Raw genomic sequence first — 23,178 nt, forward strand, 5'->3', positions numbered from 1 at the left:
CCAATAAGCTGTGACTTAATCTAGACAAGTTAGAGGTGTTGTTGGTGAGTAGTAAAGGAGCTCTGGGACAGAGCATGCTGGATGGAACTGCACTTCCCTTGAAAGACCAGATAAACAATTCTGATGTGCTCCTGAACTCTGCCTTGCTCCTGGATCATCAGATGGTAGCTGTGAGAAGCACATTTGCACAGCTTCAGCCAACTGCATCCCTTTCTGGAGAATGCAGATTTATCCAGTGTTACAACACTTTAGTCACATCTAGACTGGACTACCGAAATGTGAGCTTTAAAATTGTCCAGAAACATCAATTATTACACAAAGTGGCTGCAAGGGTCCTGGAGGGGGGTTGATCTCAGGAGTACCTCTCTTTTATTCTGTTCCATCAGCCTGGCTTGCCAGTTTGTTTCCAGGCACAATTCCAGGGGATGATTGTTACTTTTAAAGCCCTAGATGGCTTGAGACTAGTCTAATGGACCTCCCCACCACTGCCCACCCACTGCAACCACCGTCTGAAGCCCTGTTCTAAGTTCCCTTGTTCCGAAGTTCACTTGCTGGTGATGTGTGACAGGGCCTTCTCTACTGTGGGACTCTATATTTGGAATCTTCTTTCCAGGAGTCTCATCCAGATCCCTCACTGCAGGTGGTGGTTGGTGAAAACATTTTTGTTTCACCAAGCATTGAATGGTAAGTGATCGTTGTCTCTCCCTGCTGATGGAGCTTGTCTTGTGGTTGCAAGCATGAATTGTCCCCTTTGTTAAGCAGGGTCTGCCTTGGTTTGCACTTGAATGGGAGACTACATGTGAACACTGTAAAATATTCCCCTTAGGGGATTAGGCCACTCTGGGAAGAGCATCATCTGCTTGCTTGCATGCAGGTTCCAAGTATCCTCCCTGGCATCTACAAGATAGGGCTGAGATTCCTGTCTGTAACCCTGGAGAAGCCACTGAGTTAGATGGACCAGTGGTCTGACTCAGTATATGGCAGCTTCCTATGTTCCTATGATTCACTGTTTGCTGTTCTGATTAACCGTGGTTGATTTGGTTTTAGCTTGTTGTTTTACTATGATTTTGTACTTAAATGCCTTTAATTACTTGTTAGCCATGGGCCTCTTGAGAGTTAAAAGGAGGAGTACAAAACCATTAAAATAAAATTAACCATCATAAACCAGCCTTCAGAAATGCATTGCCTCTGAAAATGGAGGTTCCATTTAGCTATCATGGCTTAGTCATTGGTAGATCTACCCTCCTCTATTTGAATCCTCTAATTGTCTTTTGAAACCACATTAGCCAATGCCCATTATGATGCAATCATCTTGTGGTAGCAAATTCCATGCATTAATTATGAATTGTGGGATGAAGTATTTTCTTTTCTCTGTCCTGAATCTAACTGCCAGTCAATTTAATTGGGTGTTATAAAGTCCATTTCCTGCTGAGCAACTCTTCATGAACAGCCATGAGATGTGAGCAGGATATTCACTACTTTCTTTTAATACAACTACTTGGCTGACCCAGAGTTCTCATGTCATGGGAGAGGGAGAGAGAAAAATCTATTAATTACACAGCTGTGTAAAACTAACTGCAATTCGCAGCGGCGGGGGGGGGGACACAACAAAATACAATGTATCAGTCTTTTTCTGTGCATAAAATGTATTGTTTCTAGGGATGTGCAAAAAATTTCGGGTACAGAACGATCTGTGCCCGAAATGAGCAATTTCGGGTGATTTGGGGCCGAACCGAATCACCCCCGATGTCCCCCGATATTTTTCGGGCCTGAGCCGAATCACCCAAATTTCGGGGCCGAAAAATTCGGGTGATTCGGTTCATGGTTGATTTTGGGGGATTTTTTGAAGTTTTAGTGACTTTGGGGCAGTTCGGGGGCATAGCATGGGATCTGGGCAAAAAGAGTGGGGTGGGGTGGTAGTGCCTAATGGGTGCAGGCTACCAACCCAATTTCAGGGGGATTGGGCAACGGGCTGATTTTTGGGAAATTTCTGGAGTTTTCATGTCTTTGGGGCAGATTGGGGCAGAAAGTGGGGACTGGGGCAGAATAGTGGGGTGGGGTGGTAGTGCCTAATGGGTGGAGGCTACCACCCCAATTTCAGGGGGATTGGACAAAGGGCTGATTTTTTGAGAATTTTTGAAGTTTTGGTGTCTTGGGGCAGATTGGGGGCAGAAAGTGGATCTGCCCCCAAGGAGTGGGGTGGGCTGGTAGTGCCTAATGGGTGGAGGCTACCACCCCAATTTCAGGGGGATTGGGCAGAGGGCTGATTTTTTGGGAATATTTGAAGTTTTGGTGTCTTGGGGCAGATTGGGGGCAGAAAGTGGATCTGCCCCCAAGGAGTGGGGTGGGCTGGTAGATAGTGCCTAATGGGTGGAGGCTACCACCCGTCCCCAATTTCAGAGTGATTGGGCAGAGGGATGAATTTTTGTGAATTTCTGAGGTTTGTCTTCATAAGGTGAAGTGTGCTAAATTGATTACTTCCTCATATTCATAGTAACTGAGAGTGTGAAAAAGTGAAAGTGGGGTCATGAGAGTTGTTTAATTGAAAAAAATCTCATTTGCTATGATATTTTCAGAAAACCCATCTCTCTGTCCCCAACCATACCCTATTTAGCGTTTAGCAGCATTTCTGAAGAAACCAATCTCCCCAGGACCATAACAAGGTTGGAGTGGGCCCAGAGACAAAATTTTAAAATGGCCCCCCCCGTCACTGCCTTCCCCTAAAAATCTTTAAAAATATATTCAAGGAAGCTCGAGTGGGCTTTGGGTGAGGAAGGCATGTCTCGGGGGGGGCCTTGAGGCAGGGGGCCCCGAGCCAACGGTCTCCCCTTGCCCTATTATAGTTATGCCCCTGAGCCTCACTTTCTGAGAGCCAAACTAGTTAGATGGCAGTGGCAGGAACTTGTATTTGATCATATTTCATTGTCTACCTCCTTTAAACTATAAACTGGGGGTTGCAGAGCTGATTTTAGAATCAAAAGGGGCATATGGGTGAGGTGAGCTGAATCCTCTGCCTCCTTCTCTCACACAGTCCACAGTTCAATTTCACCAGTCCAGCTCTGATGCCTCAAGTGAGTCAGGCTGGGAGAAAAGTGCCTGCATCAAAGAACCAATGGGAGCTATGACTGGAGAAGATTCTACACTTCACATAAAGTGTGCTGTCAAGTCGATTTTGACTCCTGGTGCCCACAGATCCCCATGGTTTTCTTTTGGTAGAATACAGGAGGGGTTTACCATTGCCTCCTCCTGTGCAGTATGAGATGATGCCTTGCAGCATCTTCCTATATTGCTGCTGCCTAATATAGTAACAGTGGGGATTCAAAGCGGCAACCTTCTGCTTGTTAGTCAAGCATTTCCCCACTGCACCATTAGGTGGCTACATTTCACATAAACACATTTTAAAGTTAAAATTAGATATACCCAGTTTATGAACAGACAAGATTGATAAGTGTAAAAACAAAAGTACACTTTGCTCTTTTTTCTATCTGAACTACTTTGAGAACTTTTTGGGGGCGCTGAAAAGTGGATATAAATATTTTCAATAATAAAATGTGGCTAGTTCTACATTTGAAAATCACTCTGTTGACTGAAAGCAAAAACTCCAAAACAGAGAAACCATTCCCCTTCTGTACAAATCAGCGGGAAGCCCATATGGAGAGAGGTTAAAAAAGGTTTGATCAATATTCATCACTTTGGGTCCTCTAATCATGGCAGAAATGATACTGTGTGACAAAAATAGGAAACTAGCTATTAGAAACAACTAGCTATTAGAAATAGAATCTTATTCTTGATTAATAAGTATTGATGCTATGCTTTGAATCATACACATTGTGTGCGCTCACCTTAACACCATCTAGGAATAAAAGAACCTTCCATGAAGAACTATTCATCAAGCTATTAATTCAGAAAACACTACATGGTAATCAGTTTACCTGGTACACTAAAAAGCATTTTGGAACATGTTGCCTATGACATATCAGACAGCATTTTGAAAAACTTCATTGTATGTACATTTGTTGAAATACTAACTGGAAACTAAAGTTTCTGCACATAGAAACCTCATTCTCAATCTTCCCTCGACTATCCCTCAAAATTTAGAAGGACCAATCCATAAACATTTGATGCCTAAAAATAAAAGGATTTCAAATTACTTAAGTTACAATTACATTAAACATGAACACAAATACAGTCAAATAACACATACAACAGCTACACACTACAGCAAGTAATCAACACAAGCCATTTGCAAAGCCAACATGAAGAAAGCCAGAGAGTGCAGCACGTTGGAGCTGATTTTTGCACCTGGATGTAGCCAAAATGGAAAGATCAGCTGATCAGAAGCACAGCAAATGATGGCATGGAGCATGCAATGAGAAGTCTGGAAGAAGCAAGCCACTGCAGACAGACTTGTATGGTAGTTAATGTATGAAAAAGCTTACTTCATTTAGAAAGCTCACTAATTGGTCTACCGTTAAATAATCAGTTTTGTCTCCATTGCTGAAAAGAAATTTATTAGAAAAAGTAAGTTTTTACGTAAGATGCTACAGTAGGTATGATTTACATGTTGACATTTTTGATTTACATGTTGACATCAACAGCCACCTAATAGTCTAACATTTATCTAAGCTGGGCATTTCTAAAATGGGCACTATTGCAATAGATAATACTAACTATGCTTGCTACAAAGAGCAGTTTTTCTCCATGTCATTATTTAACAATTAAAGCAATTAACAAACCAACATGTAAGTCTTCCACTTCAAAATTTTAGTGTATGAAATTTCAGTCAGTAAGACTTTCTTAACCTAGTTAGTTCACACATTTTGTTAATACTGTAGGTTAGTAAAGCCAACACAAAAACAGTTGCAGGTGCTTCTCTTAACGCAGAAGTTCCTGAAAAACACAGAGTCAGTTCAGATGACACACAGAACCATGGTTAAATCTTGGTTCTACAAGACGCCTCTGAGCCTTGGGAGCACATGCCCCCTTCCCTCCCTGCACACTGGTCAGAAGAATTGTACTTCCTATTCAAAAAAACAACTAAGAGCAGTTATGAAATGCTGATAAATCTTTTGATTCTAATCAACTTGCTTGAAAGAAACCGAGATCTCAGCCGAAGGTTTCAAGTGGGTTTCAGGTCTCATTTTATTTCAAGCACTTTGGTTAGATAAAATCAAGATTTATTGGTTTGGAAGTCATGAACCATCTTGGTTTGTTTCTAACCACAGTCAGAAGTAAAACTTGTGCATGGGCACAGGGGACAGTGAAACATGTGCTTCCAAAGCTCAGAGATGTTGCACGGAATCAAGATTTAACAGGGGTTCTGCCTGATATCTGAATAGGCCACTATATGAACTTTTATGCAAGTTGAACATTTGAAGAACAATACTCTGACTGTTACTATTAATATGGCATAAAATCATGATACAGTAATATTTTTTCATACTTGAATATGGTAACATTAAAATTAGAACAAAATTAGTTTTACAATGTAATCAACTTACATCTTCCTAAAAAGATCCTCTATATCAGTACGAGGACAAATCTTCTGTGTCAGTTCATAAAATTTTTCATAAGTAAAAGCTGAAGGTTCTATTTCATCATTCTGAAAAGGAAAGGAAAGCTTGACTCTGCATGTCCTAAATGCTTTTTTAATGTTTTGACTGAACAAACACAAAATTGCTGGTAGGAATAAGATACAGAGCCAAATCAATGCTCCATCTAATATACTGAAGATCCAAATATTGCTTAAGACAAAAACAGCACAGAATACAAACAGATTATTTTATGTTCAGTGCCCAGTTTCATCAGTGGTGACTGGAAACTGGCAAATGCCTATTTCCTCAGTCATAGCCCATGAGCTAGTCTAACTTCTAATCACATTTTACAGACAATGCTCATTAGAGATAGAAGCATTAAGCATTTTATTAAGTATTGTTCGACAGAAAAACAAGAGAAATGATAAGTGTTTCTCTACATTCACAATGGCATGTAGAATTTTTGATGTGTATTTATAGCCTATGCTCTAAAACAAATGTCCTAATTAGTAATACAACCTAATACTTATTTAATAACTAATTAATATGGTTGAAAGTGGTAGTGAATAATCTTCTACCAACACTGCTATGTTTGACTCATGACACAGATCTAAAATGTATTAAGCTTACATTCTTGAAAGTTAAATTTAAATACCTTTCCACTGGGAAGACCCAATTCTTTAAGTGCCTGAAAGATCACCTTTTCAGTTTTACCTGATGCAAAAGTTCTTGTTATGCTAGAGAAAAGACAAAGAACAGTTATTTGCTTTAGCATTATATAATCCATCAACATAGCTCTTCCAGATATTCTTCAAAGACTTTGTTTTGTGCTGTTAATGGTTTCAACTGTTAACACAATTTTGAAATAATACTTTAGCAGAAGCCTCCTAAGGACATAATGCCACCTAATCGCTGTATGCATGAACAGTGTTTAAAAAACAATCCCTACATTCTTAAATTATCAGAAATATTTTCAGCATTGTACATACAAATTGCCATTTTGAATAAATGGGAGCATATGCAAACAAGATGGCCACATATCTGCTCATTATTTTATCATTTTACGTAATCGATGAGCTTGTCTAACCAAGCTCAGGGAAGCTCCCCAACCATTATGAGATAAAGCTCAGGCAGAATCCCTTTATATGTGCTCTGTAAGCCCTCTTCCTGGCCCATGTGGCTGATAACAGCCCCAACATAGCGTTGCCTATACAGGAGAACCTCACTATCTGTGGATTCATCATCTGCACATCCGCATATCCGTGGCTGGGCAATAGACACCCAACCATGGGATACATGGGGGAGAAAACATGGGGAAAGAGGGATAAACTCACATATCCGTGGGTAGGGGGTGGCTGGAAATGACCTTGGAAGTCATTTCTGGTCACCATTTTGCAGAAAAGTGCCATTTTGTGACTCTGTGTTTTTGTTTTTACAAAAAAACTTGTTTTTTGGTGGAATTTCGGCGAATTCAAGGCTTGTATAGGGCATCACTGGAATGCAGAAGGCCCACAGAGCATGGTAAGGCACTTTATTTGGCCTGTTTCCACAGCTTTTTGACCTTTTAAAGTGATATTTTTAGAGTCTGGTAACCCAACCCCTGTGATCCCATTGACAGTAATGATACATCTGTGGTTTAATTATCCTTAGTAATCTGTGGGAATGGAAACCCCCCACCCTACAGATAATGAGGTCCACCTGTAGTTAAGCAAACAGGTTCTGTGTTGCTCAGAAAAGCTGAAACTGTATTTTATTTTTAAGTCATTACATAAATGACCTGATGCCTAAATTAAAGCCTGAAATTTTGTTTGGCTAAGTACACTGCTTGACATTCAGTACCAATGGCTTCATTTTTATCTCTTACAAAAGGCTGCATTATGTGTTCCATCATCAATAAGAGTTTTTGACAACAGCATGTTGAAAGCAGGAAGTTGTTTGTACTGAACTATTCACTCTTAACTTCCTTCTATATCTTCTCACCACCTGTACTTTGTAGAAATGCCCAACAAACCAGCTTTGTTACAAGGTGGATGAAGCACCAATAGTAAAGGAGAAACCATCCTTGCTTCTGCATGAAAGACAACGCTCAACTTCACAGTTTTGTCGAAGACACACATTTTGAAGTTCTGACAGATCCATTTATTACTTTCCAATATGCCTAGCCCATGAAATCTGCAGAAGAAATTCTCCTCCCAGGGATCATTTTGGAAGGGAAAAGAGGGCTCAATTCAGCCTGTCTGTACCCAATTTTTCATCTCCCCTCTAACTTTCTGCAGTCACTCTGGAGGGGAAGGAGAGCTCAGCCTCCCTTTGCCCCAAAGCAAACACTGTGGCAAGAGGCTTGAGCTCCAAAATAAAAGGGAACCAAGTGGAAAGGGAGCGAGCTGCCTTGGAGCTCATTCCCTTTCTGCTCCTGCAGTTGCTTTAGAGGAAGAATCAGCCGCCCTGAATCACTGAAACAATTTGTGGGAGAAGGATCTGGGCCCTGAGATGGAGGTGATTTTTATCCTACCCCTACAATCATTTTGGAAATGGGTTGGGGTCAGCCTCCCACCACCTCTGAAGCAACTGTTGCTGGAAGACTGAGACACACCTCAAAGTCCAATACAGGACTAGCACACATGTACCAAATCTTGCAAGAGCTGGCTCTTCTCAAATGTTTTGATGTATATTTCAAATATCCTTTGGCCTGTAGAGACTCACTCGGGGCGGGCCATCTCCTTTCTGCTGTCTAGGTGCCCAGCACATCCACACACTGGGAACCCATGCACTAATTAATTGTATAGCCCTGTCAATGCTTGTTTATACAGCTCAGTCTGAAGAGCTCTGCCTGGTTCCTCTTGGAGTCTTCAAACTGAAGAGTGGGTTATTGCAGTGTCATTCATGAATAAAATAAAATAAAAATAAATAAATAAAAATTACTCTTTAGGATGAAGGCTCCAAGAGCTGAGCAGAGCTCTTCAGAGAGTGTTATAAATAAAAAAGACAAATGTCTGCCCCACAGGGCTCACATTCTAAATGTTGACAGTGAGGAAGGCAACAAAGAAAGGGAAAAGGAGACAACAAAAGTTGGTTACGGCTTGTCAGACACTGCAACACTGTCCAAAGGCCAGTGTTCTCTCCCTCAATCAACTGCAGAAGACAATGGTATCCACCACTGGGGCTGACACCCTGGGTGCAGTTTCACTCCTGCCCTTTTCAGTGGGCTTTGCTTCCCTGGCAGGACCAAACAGCCCAGAGATCCTGCCTCAACCTGGTTCTGAGCAGGGAGGTGGTTTCGTCCCTATCCTGGTGGGTGTCACCAGCCATCCTCAGGGGAGTGCATTTTCTCCCAGTAACCCGGGTTCAAGTTACAACAGATGCCAGCCTAATGGGGTGGGGGGCCACTGCCATCTCTCTTGGGTGCGGGGATCCTGGTCGGGGGAGGAAAATGCTCACAGCATAAATTGGCTGGATCTCAGAGCGATTCGTCTGGCCCTCTTAGAGTTCCTTCCTCTGATTAGGCGTGGTCATGTCCTGCTCAGGACGGACAACACGACAGCAAAAGCCCATGTCGACCGCCAGGGGGGCATGAGGTCGTGTTTCCTGATGCAGGAGGCGAATCTATTACTCATCTGGGCAGAGGAGAATTTGCTGTCCTTGGCAGCAGAACATCTAAAAGGGGAGCTAAAATCAGTGGCTGATAGGCTAAGTAGGGCACAGGTGGACCAAGCAGAGTGGTTTCTGAACTCTCAGACCTTCGACCGCATTGTGGAGAGGTTTGGAATGCCAGTCATTGATCTGTTTGCCTCTCCAATAAACATGAAACGTCCATGTTTCATGTCCCGTTTTTGATCACAGGGTGAGGAGGACTTAGACACCCTCACGGTGGTTTGGCCGAGGGGACTAGTTTATGACTTTCCCCCAACAGCAGTCATTCCACAAACTGTCCGCTGGGCTCGTGCACTACATGCGAACATAATTCTGATAGCTCCCTACTGGCCTCACTGCCCTTGGTTTTCTGATCTGCTGGAGATGTCAGTGGAACCTCCCATGAGCTTGGGGGCAGACCCTCGTCTCCTCAGTCAGGGCCCAATCTTTCACCCGGACTCAGGGTGGATGAATCTGTGTGCCTGGAGGTTGAGTGGGGATCTTTGATTCAGGATGGGTATCCTCAGGGAGTGTTGGATACTATGTTGGCCTCTCGCAGGCCTTCTACCAAGAGTATTTGTCAGGCCACCTGGAGGGTTTTCACCTGGAGGGTTTTTGTTCAGTGGTGTAAGTCTCAGGCTCTTCTCCCCTTGAAAGCCTCTGTGGCTGATGTGTTGGCCTTCCTTCAGTCTGGTCTCGAGAGGGGGCTACTCCCCAATACTTTGACATGTCAGGTTGCTGCTATAGCTTCAGTCCTGCACACAGGGGGGCGGGATCCATAGTCTTGCCTCTCATCCCCATGTTAAAGGTTTTCTGAAGGGTGCCATTAATATCTGTCCTCCTATAGTCCACCACTTCCCTACATGGGACCACAATGTGGTGCTCATGGCATTGACAAAGGATCCCTTTGAACCACTCAGATCTGTTTCCTTGAGGTTTTTATTTTACAAAGCGGTGTTCTTAGTTGCTGTAACCTCAGCGTGTAGGGTGTCCAAATTGGGAGCCCTTTCTGTGTGTAAGGAGCTCTATTTAGTTTTCCCAGATTATGTGATGATGACCGATCCCACCTTTGTTCCAGAGGTGAACTCCCTTTTTCATAGAGCCCAGGAACTTATGTTGCCTTCATTTTGCCCTCATTCTGCATCTTCGAAGGAGAGGACATGGCATTCCTTGGACAATTAGAATTTATTTGAAATGTACCAAGCCCTTCTGCTGTTTTGAGTCATTTTTTGTTTTATTTCGTGACTGTACCCTGGCACAGAAGCTGTCAAATTCCACCTTGTCTAGGTGGATTTGCCAGTGTATTAATTTGGCCTATACATTTCAAGGTCAGGTTCCTCCTGTAGGGGTCCTGGCCCATTCTACCAGGAGCGCGGCAATCTCAGCTGCCTTTTCCACCCTAGCGCCCTTGGCTGACATCTGCAGGGCGGTGACCTGGTCATCCATATCTACCTTCATTAAGCACTACAAGATCCAAACCTTGGCATCTGCTGATGCTTTGTTTGGGCATAGAGTGCTGCAGCAGGTAATGCCTTCTTAGGACCTGCCTCCTCTCCCACCCGGGAGGTTTCAGGGGCTCTGGTAGGTCCCATCCTTGGATACACTCCTCCGAACTAAGGGAGAATGAGAAGTTGGCACTTACCTGAAAGGTCATTCGCCTCAGGAGGATGGAGTGTATCCACCCCGACTGCGTTCGTCTGGTCATTTATTTCTGTTATTCTGTTCTGTTGGCCAGTTTCCTTTCAGGGTGGTCTGTCTCCCTGGGGTCTCTGTGCTAGTGATAAGGCATATTCCTAGGGGTCTTTCCTTCCCTTCGGTCTGCTATTGGCAGTTTGTTGGTTCTGGTGGTTTTTCGACCTTGTTTTCTATGTTGAGATTAGATCTGTTTGCATCTCAGCATTCTTATTTTCAGGGCTTTGAATCCTGGAGTCTGAAGGGGTGATTCCTCTCCCTAGGCTCAATGTGTCTTTTTCTGATTTGCACTGTCTCTGAGCAGTGGGAGAGCATAACCCATCCTTGGATACACTCCATCCTCCTGAGGAGAATGACCTTTCAGGTAAGTGCCAACGTATCAATCTAAAAGAGGAGAGAGGGCAACATACTGTACACACTTTCAGGGATGGAGTTCCTGTTTTGTTACTTTCAGACTGACTGTAGCTTCTTCACATTCTGCAGATCTTCACATTGCATAAACGAAAAGTGGAAAGCAAAATCCGCATGGTCCTACTTACAAAGGTTTCCTCAGAGGGCTGGATTATACATTCAATCCATTTTGATTCTGAGGCCAAACACAGAGCTTGGATTTGTGTGCAAACCATTTCTCTTAATCACCTGTTTGAGTTGTTAGCTGACATCGTTTTCCATCTGCTGCTGAACTATCATTTCCCCCCACCTCACATGTAGTAATACATACCACCTCTGTAGTCGAAACAGGCGTAGAGAGTAATAAATCATATCTGATATTTGCAATGTTGAAATTAACATTATTGAGCATTACTACTACTACTATAAATAGTAGTAGTAATAATAATAATAATAATAATAAATAATAATTATTATTTCTATACGCGCACATATACAACATTTGAAATGGTTCTTTTCTCACGACCTTGTTACCAATGTAGTTTGGTTGGGTTTGTAGCAAAGGAAACACATCAGATAAAAGAAGTCTAAGATCATTGAATGGTATGGTAGGCCAAAAATCCCATGTATATCCTGCCCACAGAAATCTATATGCCTGAACTCTCAAAGTCCACTCAACTGTATTGCACAGGGTGGACTCTTACTCTCTTAAATTGCACCATAATACAACTACTGCTAGGCACCATCACTATACAGTCCGTATTATACTTACCTCCTGACTGGAATCTTGCCATTGGTGTTAGTCAGAAACGCCAGTTTCATCCAGCTAAAAGTTAAGAAGACATATATTTCACAGAAGGGACAGAGTTAGAGCTCCAATTCATACATTAAAAAAGAAAAGCAGAAAAGTGACTGGTGCTTTTTTCTGTTTCTACTATAATTTTTAAATGGGACGCTTGGACTTTTCTCAGAGTGGGATTTGAAAAATGCTCTTTGAAACCTATGGGCAAAAATTACTGATTCTACTAAGAACTGAGCTGAATTTTCACAAGTATCTATTTTCCTATGTTTGATGACGGAGAGCCCGGATCAGGAGAGTGACCCAGCAACTCCTGGTCTTTGGTAAACCATCTCATTCTTTGTCATGCAGTGTGCTCCACTTATAGACAGGCTTGAAACAACAGAATTCACAACTAAGGTTGCAATTCTATGTACACTTACACAGAAACTCTATTGAACATAGCGGGACCTACTTCTAAGTATACATGCATAAGATTGCACTGTTAATGTTTAATTCAACCATGTTCAGCAATAACACCAACATCAAAGTATGTTGGTGCAGCCAGAAAAAGGAAAATACAGTATTGCAGAATATAACAAACCTATATAGCCTGGAGTTCTTTTTAGGCTCGAGGCCTCCTATGTTCATGAATGAACTAGGGCAATATCAGTTATTATGCTGTGAGTACCAAAACAACAAGCAGGGATGTAAGAGTCCCCATACGAAGATAATGAAGACAAAAGCCACACATGATGTGCTAACAATTGAGGTCAATGTCATTGGATTAATATTATAAGAATTGTGTAAGACTGCAGCATTTGCTCTCTAGAAGGAAGTTTTCCAGAAGGGGTAGTGCTGATTGTCGGCATTGAATCGAACCACCAAGGTAATGGAGAAGGAATTATGGCATAAAATGAGCATATGCTTGGGCAACCAATACCAAGTGCAGTGACTAAAAACGTGAGCTATGAACTTGACAAGTCCCCAGTTCAAATCTCACTCCAGCCATTATCACTTAGGTAAGCCACTCTCTCTCAGCCTCAGAAAGTGGGCCTGTGCACACTTGAAAAAGTCAGATCTGACCCAAATCTGACTTGATCAGATTCTGAAAATATTGAAATTCATTCTTTGCCCCCTGGGCATGTTGGATATCAGGTCGGAGTCTTAAATCTGATTTAAAATCAGACTTAAAAATCAGAAATCCAACTTAAAATTAGATCCCTCCCCCCACCAATAGAGGACAATGGGGAAATCGCGGGGCAGGGGTATCATGAAAAATCACCAGTTTAATTTAAATTAATATAATATAAGTCACTGTACACATATTTAGTTTGGCACGATGTACAGAGAATCAGGGTTTGTGAATACTGAGCTGAAGCGCATGAGCTAGGATTGTATTCATTTGCTCTACTTTGCTTCTTGTGATAAGTGAGTTAAATATGATGTCTTAATAGTATGACTATTAATGAGCCCCTGGTGGCACAGTGGTAAAAACTGCTGCCCTGTAACCAGAAGGTTACAAGTTTGATCCTGACCAGGGGCTCAAGGTTGACTCAGCCTTCCATCCTTCCGAGGTCAGTAAAATGAGTACCCAGAATGTTGGGGGCAATATGCTAAATCATTGTAAACCACTTAGAGAGCTCCGGCTATAGAGTGGTATATAAATGTAAGTGTAAGTGCTAATGGTGAGTTTGTCTTTGAATCAGTGTGAAATCCTTAGTATTAAGACCCACTGGGAGTTTCTTGCTCTCTTTCTCTAATTTTAACTGTCTTTCTGAAATACTAGAATATATTCCAAGCAGTGACACAGTTTACTCTGCATATCCTTTAATTATTTTCAGACAATCTGGGAAAAGTCAAATTCTCCATTTATTTTTAAAATGTATGTAATAGTGATGCTACAATGCATAGTAGAGAATTAGGCAGGAACTTCTGTTTAGTTTTCCAAGTACACCTCCACATAGTATTTGGGTATTTCATGATCCCCAGCATACTGAAATTTGTAGTTTTCAAGCATTTTTTGTCTGGCTACGTCCACTGCTAAATAGTTTTTGAAATATTAAAAGATTAAGGAGCTTGACTTGTATTTTTGAGCTGATATTATGGTAAAGTTATCTGAAAGATGGGTGTCAGATGTTTGGATAGGGGGCGCCATTTCAGTGCTTGCCCTAGGCGCTATTTTCCCTAGATACGCCTCTGCATGAAGTCCACATTGGCAGGATCCTATGTCAATTTTTTCCAAAGCTATGGGTCATTCCCGATATTTGTACCAGATTTTATAACTGTATGCCCATCCATTCCAGAAATATAAAGCCACCCGCCTAAGGGCACGCTGTTATCCCTTCTCATGAAGGCAAAGGGCAGATTACTCCACATGCTGGTGAAATGATGATACATGGAATGTCTTCAGTTTCAGAAGCTTTTATAAAGTTTGTTTAGTCATATATATTTTTTTCATAAATTCACCAAAAATCATGGGATTGACCAGTCCTCTTCAAATTCACTACAAGGAGGCCTTTCCTCCATCCCCATATGTGTGGCACGTTTCAAGGTTCTAGGCCCAACCAGCAGTTTTTAGTGGATTTTTTTCAATTTCCCCATTGACCTCTAAGGGCAAAGTCTAGGTTTTTTTAAGGTTTTAAAACACCATTTTGCATCTCCGATATCCAGACACGTATTTCAATGCGAATTCCAACTCTCCAGCATCATATCGGATATTTCCCACCTGATATCAGAAAGACAGTGTTGGATTGGAAATATCAGGGTGGGTTTTTTTAACCCATTTGGCCAATTGCAGATTATTTCTGACATTTCTGATCTGACTTAGCACATGATCCGACTTTCAAGCTATCAGAAAGTACCGTATAGGGATGATGGTGGCAGAACAAGTTATGGATTGTTCCCAGGGAGCCTTCTTTTTTCAAGTGAAGTAGCTAGGGGAGGCAGCAGACTGAGTGGAAGGCTGGCGGGGAGTGGGGAAAGAAGGGGTGCTTTCCTTTCCAGACATTTATCCTCTCAAAATGTCTCCCCAGCAGCTTTTCTCTCAGAGATAAAACACACAGGAACTTTTCTCTTCTGTCTCTCCAGTGAAGGGAGGGGAGCACATGATTTTGAGGAGCCAAACGGTTGGAAAGCTCAGGGCCCTTAGTAAAGGATTAGGAACCCTGGCAAATGACAATTTCCTGTGATCTTTGTGCTGGAACTTCCTGATTGTAAAGCTTTTCAGGGCCTACTGAAGGCCCAATGAGAAGTCCTCCTTTTCATCTCCCTCTAATTGCTGCTGCTGGAAGATATGTTTTAGGAAAACAGAATGGAGTTTGCAGGCTCACAATGGAGAAAGAGGGAAACGGGTTGCAGGAAAGGCTGGGGGGCAGTGGAGGGCTGGCAGGGAATCATTTTGAAGAACTCTCAGATCTTTTTCCAAGAATGCGCTGAAAAGCTCAGAAGGAATGAGCCAACTCCAGACTGAGATGGAGGAAGTTTGCCCATCTCTGAGAAGAATATTTGTACATAACTGAGCCTCCTGAACCACAGAAAGTTCAGACAAGGCCAAAAGCTATAACTGCATCTCTCAACAGATTACATGTCCACCATGAACTTACTTACCCCTGAGAGTCTATTTGACTTTGGGAACATTTTTATTTGTGCCAAAAAAATATGAAGAATAAATTAACACCACATTTATCATGGATGTTTGAATTTGTAGGGAATGTCTTCTGCAGACTGCCCAGATATTACTTCTTGATAGACCAAGTAAGGAAAGGAAATGTTTTTTAAAGCACGTGTAGGAAATATGCAGCCAGAAACAAAACAAGAATTGAAGAGGTGAGGGAAGAAAGGACTTACTGTTTCTTGAGGCATGTCATGGGACAGACATTATTAGCTCTAAAGTTACGTATAATTGATCTGAGTCCATCAACCCATTGCTGAAAGACAAGAATATATATATACACATTCAGCTGCAGGAAATACCAAGAAGACTTTGCTTGGTTATGATTCAATCATGTTTATGTTAATCATTACATGGGAAACTCAGACAAAAAGTCTACTGACAAAAAAAGCAAAGAAAGCAAGCTGACAACAGGTAAGGCCACTCTTCAGAGCTTTGTCTCTACCATGCAACTATAACAATTTGTATAATGCTTCTGAGTGCCCAAAGCCCTTCATGTACATTATTTTGTTACAGTGCTTACAATGACCTTGTAAAGTAGGTCAGAATTATCATACTGATATTGCAGAAGTGGATCTCAGTGTGTAGTGGTTAGAGTGCTGGACTAGGACCCGGGAGACCCGAGTTCAAATCCCCATTCAGCCATGAAAACTAGCTGGTTGACCCTGGGCCAGTCACTTCTCTCAGCCTAACCTACCTCACAGGGTTGTTGTGAAAGAGAAACTCAAGTATGTAGTACACCGCTCTGGGCTCTTTGGAGGACGAGCGGAATATTAATGTAAATAATAATAATAATAATAATAATAATAATAAATCCACCTAGTGAGTTAATAACAAAGGCTATTTATTTATTTACTGTTGAATTTATATACTGCCTTTGATTAAAAACAACCTCAAGGCGGTTTACAAAAGTTTAAAAACATACAGTAAAATGACAATAAAAATATTAAGCTAAAAATATAAAAAACAAACCAAATTAAAAACCTATAAAATACAAGTATAAAAAACTGTATACAGGTAAAAACACATAGAAGCAGCAATAAAAACAATCATGTAAAAGCTTGGATAAAAAGCCAAGATTTAGCAAGCTTTCTAAAAACTGTGATGGAGTCTGAGGAGCTATGCTATTGGTATAAGATTATTATTATTTATATTTATTAGCAGCCAGTTCATTGCTCTACCTCAGAGGCACGCTGGGCATGTTTACTTCAGAGGTACACAGAAGCAAGCAGGAGGGGGACTCTCCCCCGCCCCAAATTAATCCTACCCACTCTCAACCAGAGGCACAAATTATGGCCATGACTGGCTCTCCCTGACTCCAGCCTCAACCCCAAAGCAGGCACTGTCAATTCAGCTGGCTGGCTTTGAGTGAAAGGGCTCCATCCATCTGGTGGAGAAAATGGCAGCCTGCCAGTGCCTTGCACACACCAAGCAACTCGACTTAAGAAGCCTGCACTTTTGCTACAAATACAGCCCGCCACCACATCACATGGTCTAGTTGGGCCTCTGAGGAGCTATGACAACACTGTGGGGAGGAGCCAGTTGCATTTGGGCCCTGAGTGGAGGGAGAGTACTTAAGTTGCACATGTAGCACAGTCTGAAGTGCAGCTCTTGGGTGGGAGGGGGGCCGGTTGGATGGGCGAGCAGCAAGAGAGCTGCCCACAATGTTGTGAATGCTGCTGGCTGGGGGTGGGCGAGCTTCAGTTGCCCTATGGAGGCGAGGGCCAGGAAGTGCTGGGAATTAGCTGGCAGCCATCAAGGACAATCTGACTGTTGCTGTGCTGTTGCCCCCCACTAATAGCTGTTGTGGGGGGCTGCCTGGGGGCCAGGATCCAGAAAAGTGCTGTCAGCAATCTGCCTCAGCCTGGCCCCACTAAATCCATTTACAAAATTAACACATTTGTGTTAATGTTAGTCTGGCATCTCCCAAAACATACAGATTTCATGCAACATGTTAATCACGGATTAAACTGGGTTTGTAAAGATCAAAATTTCATTATCTACAGAGAGTACAGTATTGTAATGGGCTTTATAACAAGCTTTTAAATGTCTTTCCATCCCTCTGCCTCACTGCAAATTTTTTATGGGGGTGGAAAGGGATGGACTGTATGTGTGTTGTGCTAAAAACAACAACAACAAACAAGCAAGCCCAGCCATGTTCCCTGTATATGTAGATCTCAGACACATCTTTTGTCATTATCTTTACCAAAAACTCTTAAAATATCAAAATGGTAATGAACAAAGGTACAAATAAATGTCTAATTCCTGTATTAGTAGAATGAGTCTCCAGATCCTAAAAAAGAATGCAAAATTACTATTTCCCCAACTGTTCTTGGATATTCTGTACAAGAATGAAAGGAAGGAAGGAAGGAAGGAAGGTTAGGCTAGGCAAGGAACTCCAACTAGAATCTGGACACAAATTCACATATTTAAAGGTCTAATCCTTCAATAACAAATGACCACAATTCGTTAAGATAATAAAGTTATCAACTTAGCCAACAGACACTGCTGGGTGGGGTGTGGGGTGGAGACATACTTCCAAAAATACATGGCTAGGCTTATCAAGTCTCTCTTTCTGTTATGCTGTTAGTAAAACTAAAAAGCAATACTGTTTGATTTATACAATCATACCTCGCCAATCGCAGTTTTCCCAATTGCGGTTTTGAGTATCCACAATTGGGAAATTGTGGACAGTCTTGCCTAACGCGACCTGAGTGTCTGCGATTTCTCCTAGGATTTGGCGTGTGTGTGTGTGTGTATGTGTGTGTGTGTGTGTGTGTGTGTGTGTGTGTGTGTGTGAGAGAGAGAGAGAGAGAGAGAGAGAGAGAGAGAGAGAGAGAGAGAGAATGAGAGAGAGAGTGAGAGAGACTTCTGTGTCAACATGCTTCCTTCTCATACTTCCGTTTCCTTGCAAAGTGCAAACAGTCCAGCAGTAGCAACTGCAATCGCTGTGAGAACTACTCCTGCTCATGATACCCCCTCCCTTTCAGCCTCCAGTCTCCCCATTGGCATAGCAAAGAAGCTGACTGAGAGAATGACACAAAAAAATGAGCCAGCGCCAGAGGTGCACCTAGGTAATTTTGGAGCCTGGACCTATAGGCCTTTGTAGCAACCCCCCGACCCGGCAAATTAAGCCTCATCATGCTCGGTTGTGCAACCACACCACCTAAGACAGACTAAAGAGGATTTTGGCCCCCCCAGGGGCTGTGGAGGCCCTGGACTTCAACCCGGAACTCCAGGGGTAAGAGTGCCTCTGGCCAGCACCAAAAAGTAGATCTGCTTCTGCTCCCCTCCCCGTGTGTGTGTGTGTGTGTGTGTGTGTGTTTCGGCATGGAAACCTCCAGTCAAGTGTGCCACTGGGCTGTGGGAAGGAGGGGAGGTGGCGGGGATTACCAGAGTGACGGGGAGCTTGCTTCTTTCTGCTCAGCATGCTGCTTTTCCCCTCAGCATGCTGCTGCCGCCTTCCTCCTCCCTCTGCTGCCACTGGAAAGTTTCTGCACAGGACTCTTTTCTATGCAGAAACACACACACACGAGGAGGCAGAAACGGATCCACCTCTTGGTGCTGGAGTCCTGTGCAGACTCTACAGAGGCAGCAGGAAGAGGAAGAGGTCGAGGAGGAGGAGGAGGAGGAGGAGGAGGAGAGTAGCTTTTCCTACCTTGCTTCTACCCAGGTTTTACTCTTACCCTGCTTCCATACAAATGAAAAGTGGGAACATACACAGCTTCCAAACCCAGGTAAAACACAGTTTTTGATTTTGTGAATGGTCTCAGTGACCTTCATTTAGATTTAAGTAACCTCACTACGTTTTCTTATTTTGGCTTTAATTCTACCTGAAAAAGAACATGGTAAGATTTGGTAGCCAAAACCAAAACTTCATATTGGTAACAGAAGGTGGTTTCCTAGTAAGGAGTAGTTTGCTTTAAAAACAAACAGTTTCTGCTCTTTGCACTATATTTTTTCTGCAAAAAGTGTGAAAGGCCAATGTACTCGCTCATTGGTTGGCTATTATAAACAAGGTTTTGCCACCACATACATGCTTGAGCCATGGCGACCAGTCATGACCCGCAGCTCCTAATTTATTTATTGAACTCTTAATAGCCTATACAAAAATGAACCTATGTTGTTTACTGTTGGCAATTTTAGCCTAACGGAAGTAGCATATTATCTATGCTGAATATTTAAGAGTATCAATTTTAGAATTAAAGTGCACAGTCTACAAGGGAAGCAGACAAAGTATTTGGGAGCTCTTGAGCCTAGAACTCTTACCCTCCTAATTTTTGTTCTCTTGCTTTCTATTTTTCCTCTCCAGGAAGTAATTAAGATGTCTTTTCTGGTGACACAACAGCATCAATGAGACAAGTCTGTTGATTGTACAGTAGTTCCCATTTGTATTACTTCTACAGCAGGGGCACACAACTCAAATGCCCCAGTGGGCCAGAACCAACGACGACTTGGCTTGCAGGGGCCGAGGTCAATTTTCAGTGCATAATGACCTTAAAATTATTAAAAACATTAATGGAAACAACTATTAGTTACTTATGGATCTTCCCCCTTGTCAAAGGACCCACACGTTTAACCAAGGAGAGTGCCCATAAAAAAGGCCCTATCCCTGCTCAGTCAGTGGGGCACCTGGAGTGAATCCCAGCCCCAAATAAATATCAAGTCATCTCCTCCTCTTCCTCAATCACAGTTGATTTAAAGCTTCAATTCTAGGCATGCAGTCCTTGAGCTCTCATGGATCCTGCTGTTAATGGTTCCTACTGCAGGATACTCCTACCTTGGGGCCAGCAAAAACGTTCCTGCGGGCCAGATCTGGCCCCTGGGCCTTATGTTGTGCAGGCCTGTTCTACAGGTTGAGTATCCCTAATCCGGACATCCGAAATCCAGAATGTTCCAAAATCCAGAAACCACCACGGCTTTTTTTAGTAAGTACAAAACATTATTTTCACATGAAATCTGAATTTCATCTCCACCTAAAATGCCATGTTTGAGTCTAACATGACCAGCAACATTATTGCGTTGAAAATTTTCTCGCAATTAGTTTTAATTACATTTACAGCTACCTGTAGTTATTGTAAATTCAATGCTTATTTGTTTTTATACTTTAAATAAAACCTAAAAAAATATATAGTGTACAGTAACCTTTCATGTTTAGACTTGGATCCCATGCCCAAGATATCTCATTACAGTATGCAAATATTCCAAAATCTGGAAAAGTCCGAAATCCGGAACACTTCTGGTCCCAAGCAGTTTGGATAAGGGATACTCAACCTGTATAAACAGAATTTCCAAATTTGTAGAGCATGAATTTGAGGATTCTATGAAATAAAATTTACATTCAGTAGCAATCTTGGCAGCCTAATGGTAAGTTGCCAGAACAGCATGAAAACAGAGCCTTTCTGACCAATATCCATCTTAGATATAATGGTGTGAACTGCAGGGCCATTTATATAAATTAAAGGATCATTAACATTACTACAGTAATTGCAGGACAGTAACGTGCAACCAGCTTATCTATATCAAGCTTTCCACCTGCATTGCAGTCCTAAATATACTTGCTAGAAAGTGTGCCTAGAAATAGGTGAGTTTCACTCTCCTTCAATCCCAGCTCGCCACATAATTAGCTCTATTTCCCCTGAGTTATCTGGGGGGGGGGGGAGGAATCAGAATATTGCTACACCCAAAGGAGATCCCTTCCAGCTTTTTCTTCTCCACAGGCTTTCCAATGTATTGAACTAAGGGGCATTAGAGCCTATAGTTCTAATGTACCCAGCTTACAATGGTCGTGTCCACGTTTACTTGCTTTGCAAAACAGAGAGGAGCTATAGTTAGTGCACATGTGCAAACCAGTGTTCTCTCCAAGGCATGCACATGTGCGTGCGCTCTCATGTTTTTTAACATTTGCTCAGTTAATTTTATATCCCGCTCAGGTTGAATCAGGAGGGTCTCACTCTAAATGCATGTGCACACACACTGCCTTGATACTGCCACCAAGAGCAAAACTCATTCCACACACAGATGAAAAAAAATTAGAGAGAACACTGACCAGACCTTAAGGTCCAGAACACTGGTCCAGGCCTCTAACACTGCTAGTCAGGGGCAAATAGAGCTGGATGGAAACATGCCTATTGTGTAAGCCTGGTCCAAAGTTCAGTGGAGTTATGGGCTCAGTTCATAATGGGCTTGGGAGGAGCAAACTATTGCATTTATGAAACCTCTGAAACTTCACTAGTTGAAATCATTTATTTGCCAGCAGACATCTTTATGATGAGAGTGTTTGAAGCAAATTATAGATTAACTCTGCAACTCAAAAACAAGTTGTCAGATCTGTCAATAGGCCTTTGCCAGGACCCCCACTGCCAGTTAGCTGAGAGTTTCTCTCCATTCTAATAAGGTTGTACAAATGGCCCCAAGAGTTACTTGCCTTGGAGGCCATAATAATTCTTTATTTTCCATTTACCCAAAGCAAGCTAAAACAGCCAACCCCTTCTTGTTTCTAGTGGAAACAACCTTGTTGTGTTTTAGTTGCTGCTGGTCTTCATACCAGTTCAGTGTATTTAAATAGCACTTTAAAATGTGGGATCACATTGCATAAGCCTGTTTTTCTGTTATTGTCTATTCCACGTTTATTAGGAGAGTTTTTCCTGGAAACCATACACGTATCAGGCACTAAAACACTTTCAGAGACATGCACAGAAAATGTTATCTTTTGTTTAACAAAAACAAAATGAGATGACCTGACGAACTAGCTCAGCACAGTATTACGCTGTGTCTCGATTTATCTACAAAACAGAGTTCTTACAAAACAGCCTTGAACTCTGAAGGAAGAGAGCTGGGCTTGGGGTAGCAAGCATGGTCCTGGTTTGCATTTGAATGGGGACTACAGGTGTGAGCACTGTAAGTTATTCCCCTTAGGAGGTGGAGCTGCTCTGGGAAGAGCATCTGCAGGCTTGCATGCAGAAGATTCCAAGTTCCCTCCCTGGCATCGCTAAGAGAGGGCTGAGAGAGACTCCTGCCTTGGAGAAGCTGCTGCCAGTCTATGTAGACAACACTGAGCTAGATGGACCAATGGTAGTAGAAGGCAGCTTCCTATGAAAGTGCCACATTTTATTGTTTCGTCTAAGAGAGAAAAACTGTACAAAGCACCCAAGGAGACCCCCTTGATTGAAAAACTTAAGATTTGTTTTATAGGAAAGCCACCAGGTGTCAGCAGAAGTACAGCATACCACACTGCTAAGGAGATATAAGCAGAAATTTGAAAAAGATATAAGCAGAGCACAAATAAGCTCTGTTTTGAAACCGTTTTATAACCCTATTGATTCAGAGAACAATGAAATGGGGGGAAATGGGGCACAATCCTGTGTAAAAGGATTATTTGGGAAGTAAGAGGCTGGCCACTTCATGTCTACTGCCATGCTTCTTTTCTAAATGAACAGAGAATTATATCTAAATGGTTGGCTTATATAAACAAGTGTGTG

The 23,178-nt window shown here is 42.3% G+C and overlaps 1 protein-coding gene across 19 annotated transcripts in view; it reads right to left on the minus strand.

Annotated features, from left to right (window-relative positions):
• The window catches only part of PLCB4 (phospholipase C beta 4), a 280,151-nt gene that overhangs the window by 74,918 nt on the left and 182,055 nt on the right, over positions 1–23,178 (minus strand). For all 19 annotated transcript variants that reach the window (XM_053284717.1, XM_053284727.1, XM_053284735.1 and 16 more), the window contains 5 exons: positions 15,874–15,953; positions 12,019–12,072; positions 6,190–6,271; positions 5,502–5,602; positions 4,440–4,497 (listed from right to left, as the gene is read on the minus strand). In XM_053284717.1, coding sequence (XP_053140692.1) covers positions 4,440–4,497; positions 5,502–5,602; positions 6,190–6,271; positions 12,019–12,072; positions 15,874–15,953 — 375 coding nt within the window. The remainder of the gene's footprint in view (positions 1–4,439; positions 4,498–5,501; positions 5,603–6,189; positions 6,272–12,018; positions 12,073–15,873; positions 15,954–23,178) is intronic.

Source organism: Hemicordylus capensis, chromosome 1 (genome assembly GCF_027244095.1).
Source record: "Hemicordylus capensis ecotype Gifberg chromosome 1, rHemCap1.1.pri, whole genome shotgun sequence".
In the NCBI taxonomy this organism is placed as follows: Eukaryota; Metazoa; Chordata; class Lepidosauria; order Squamata; family Cordylidae; genus Hemicordylus; species Hemicordylus capensis.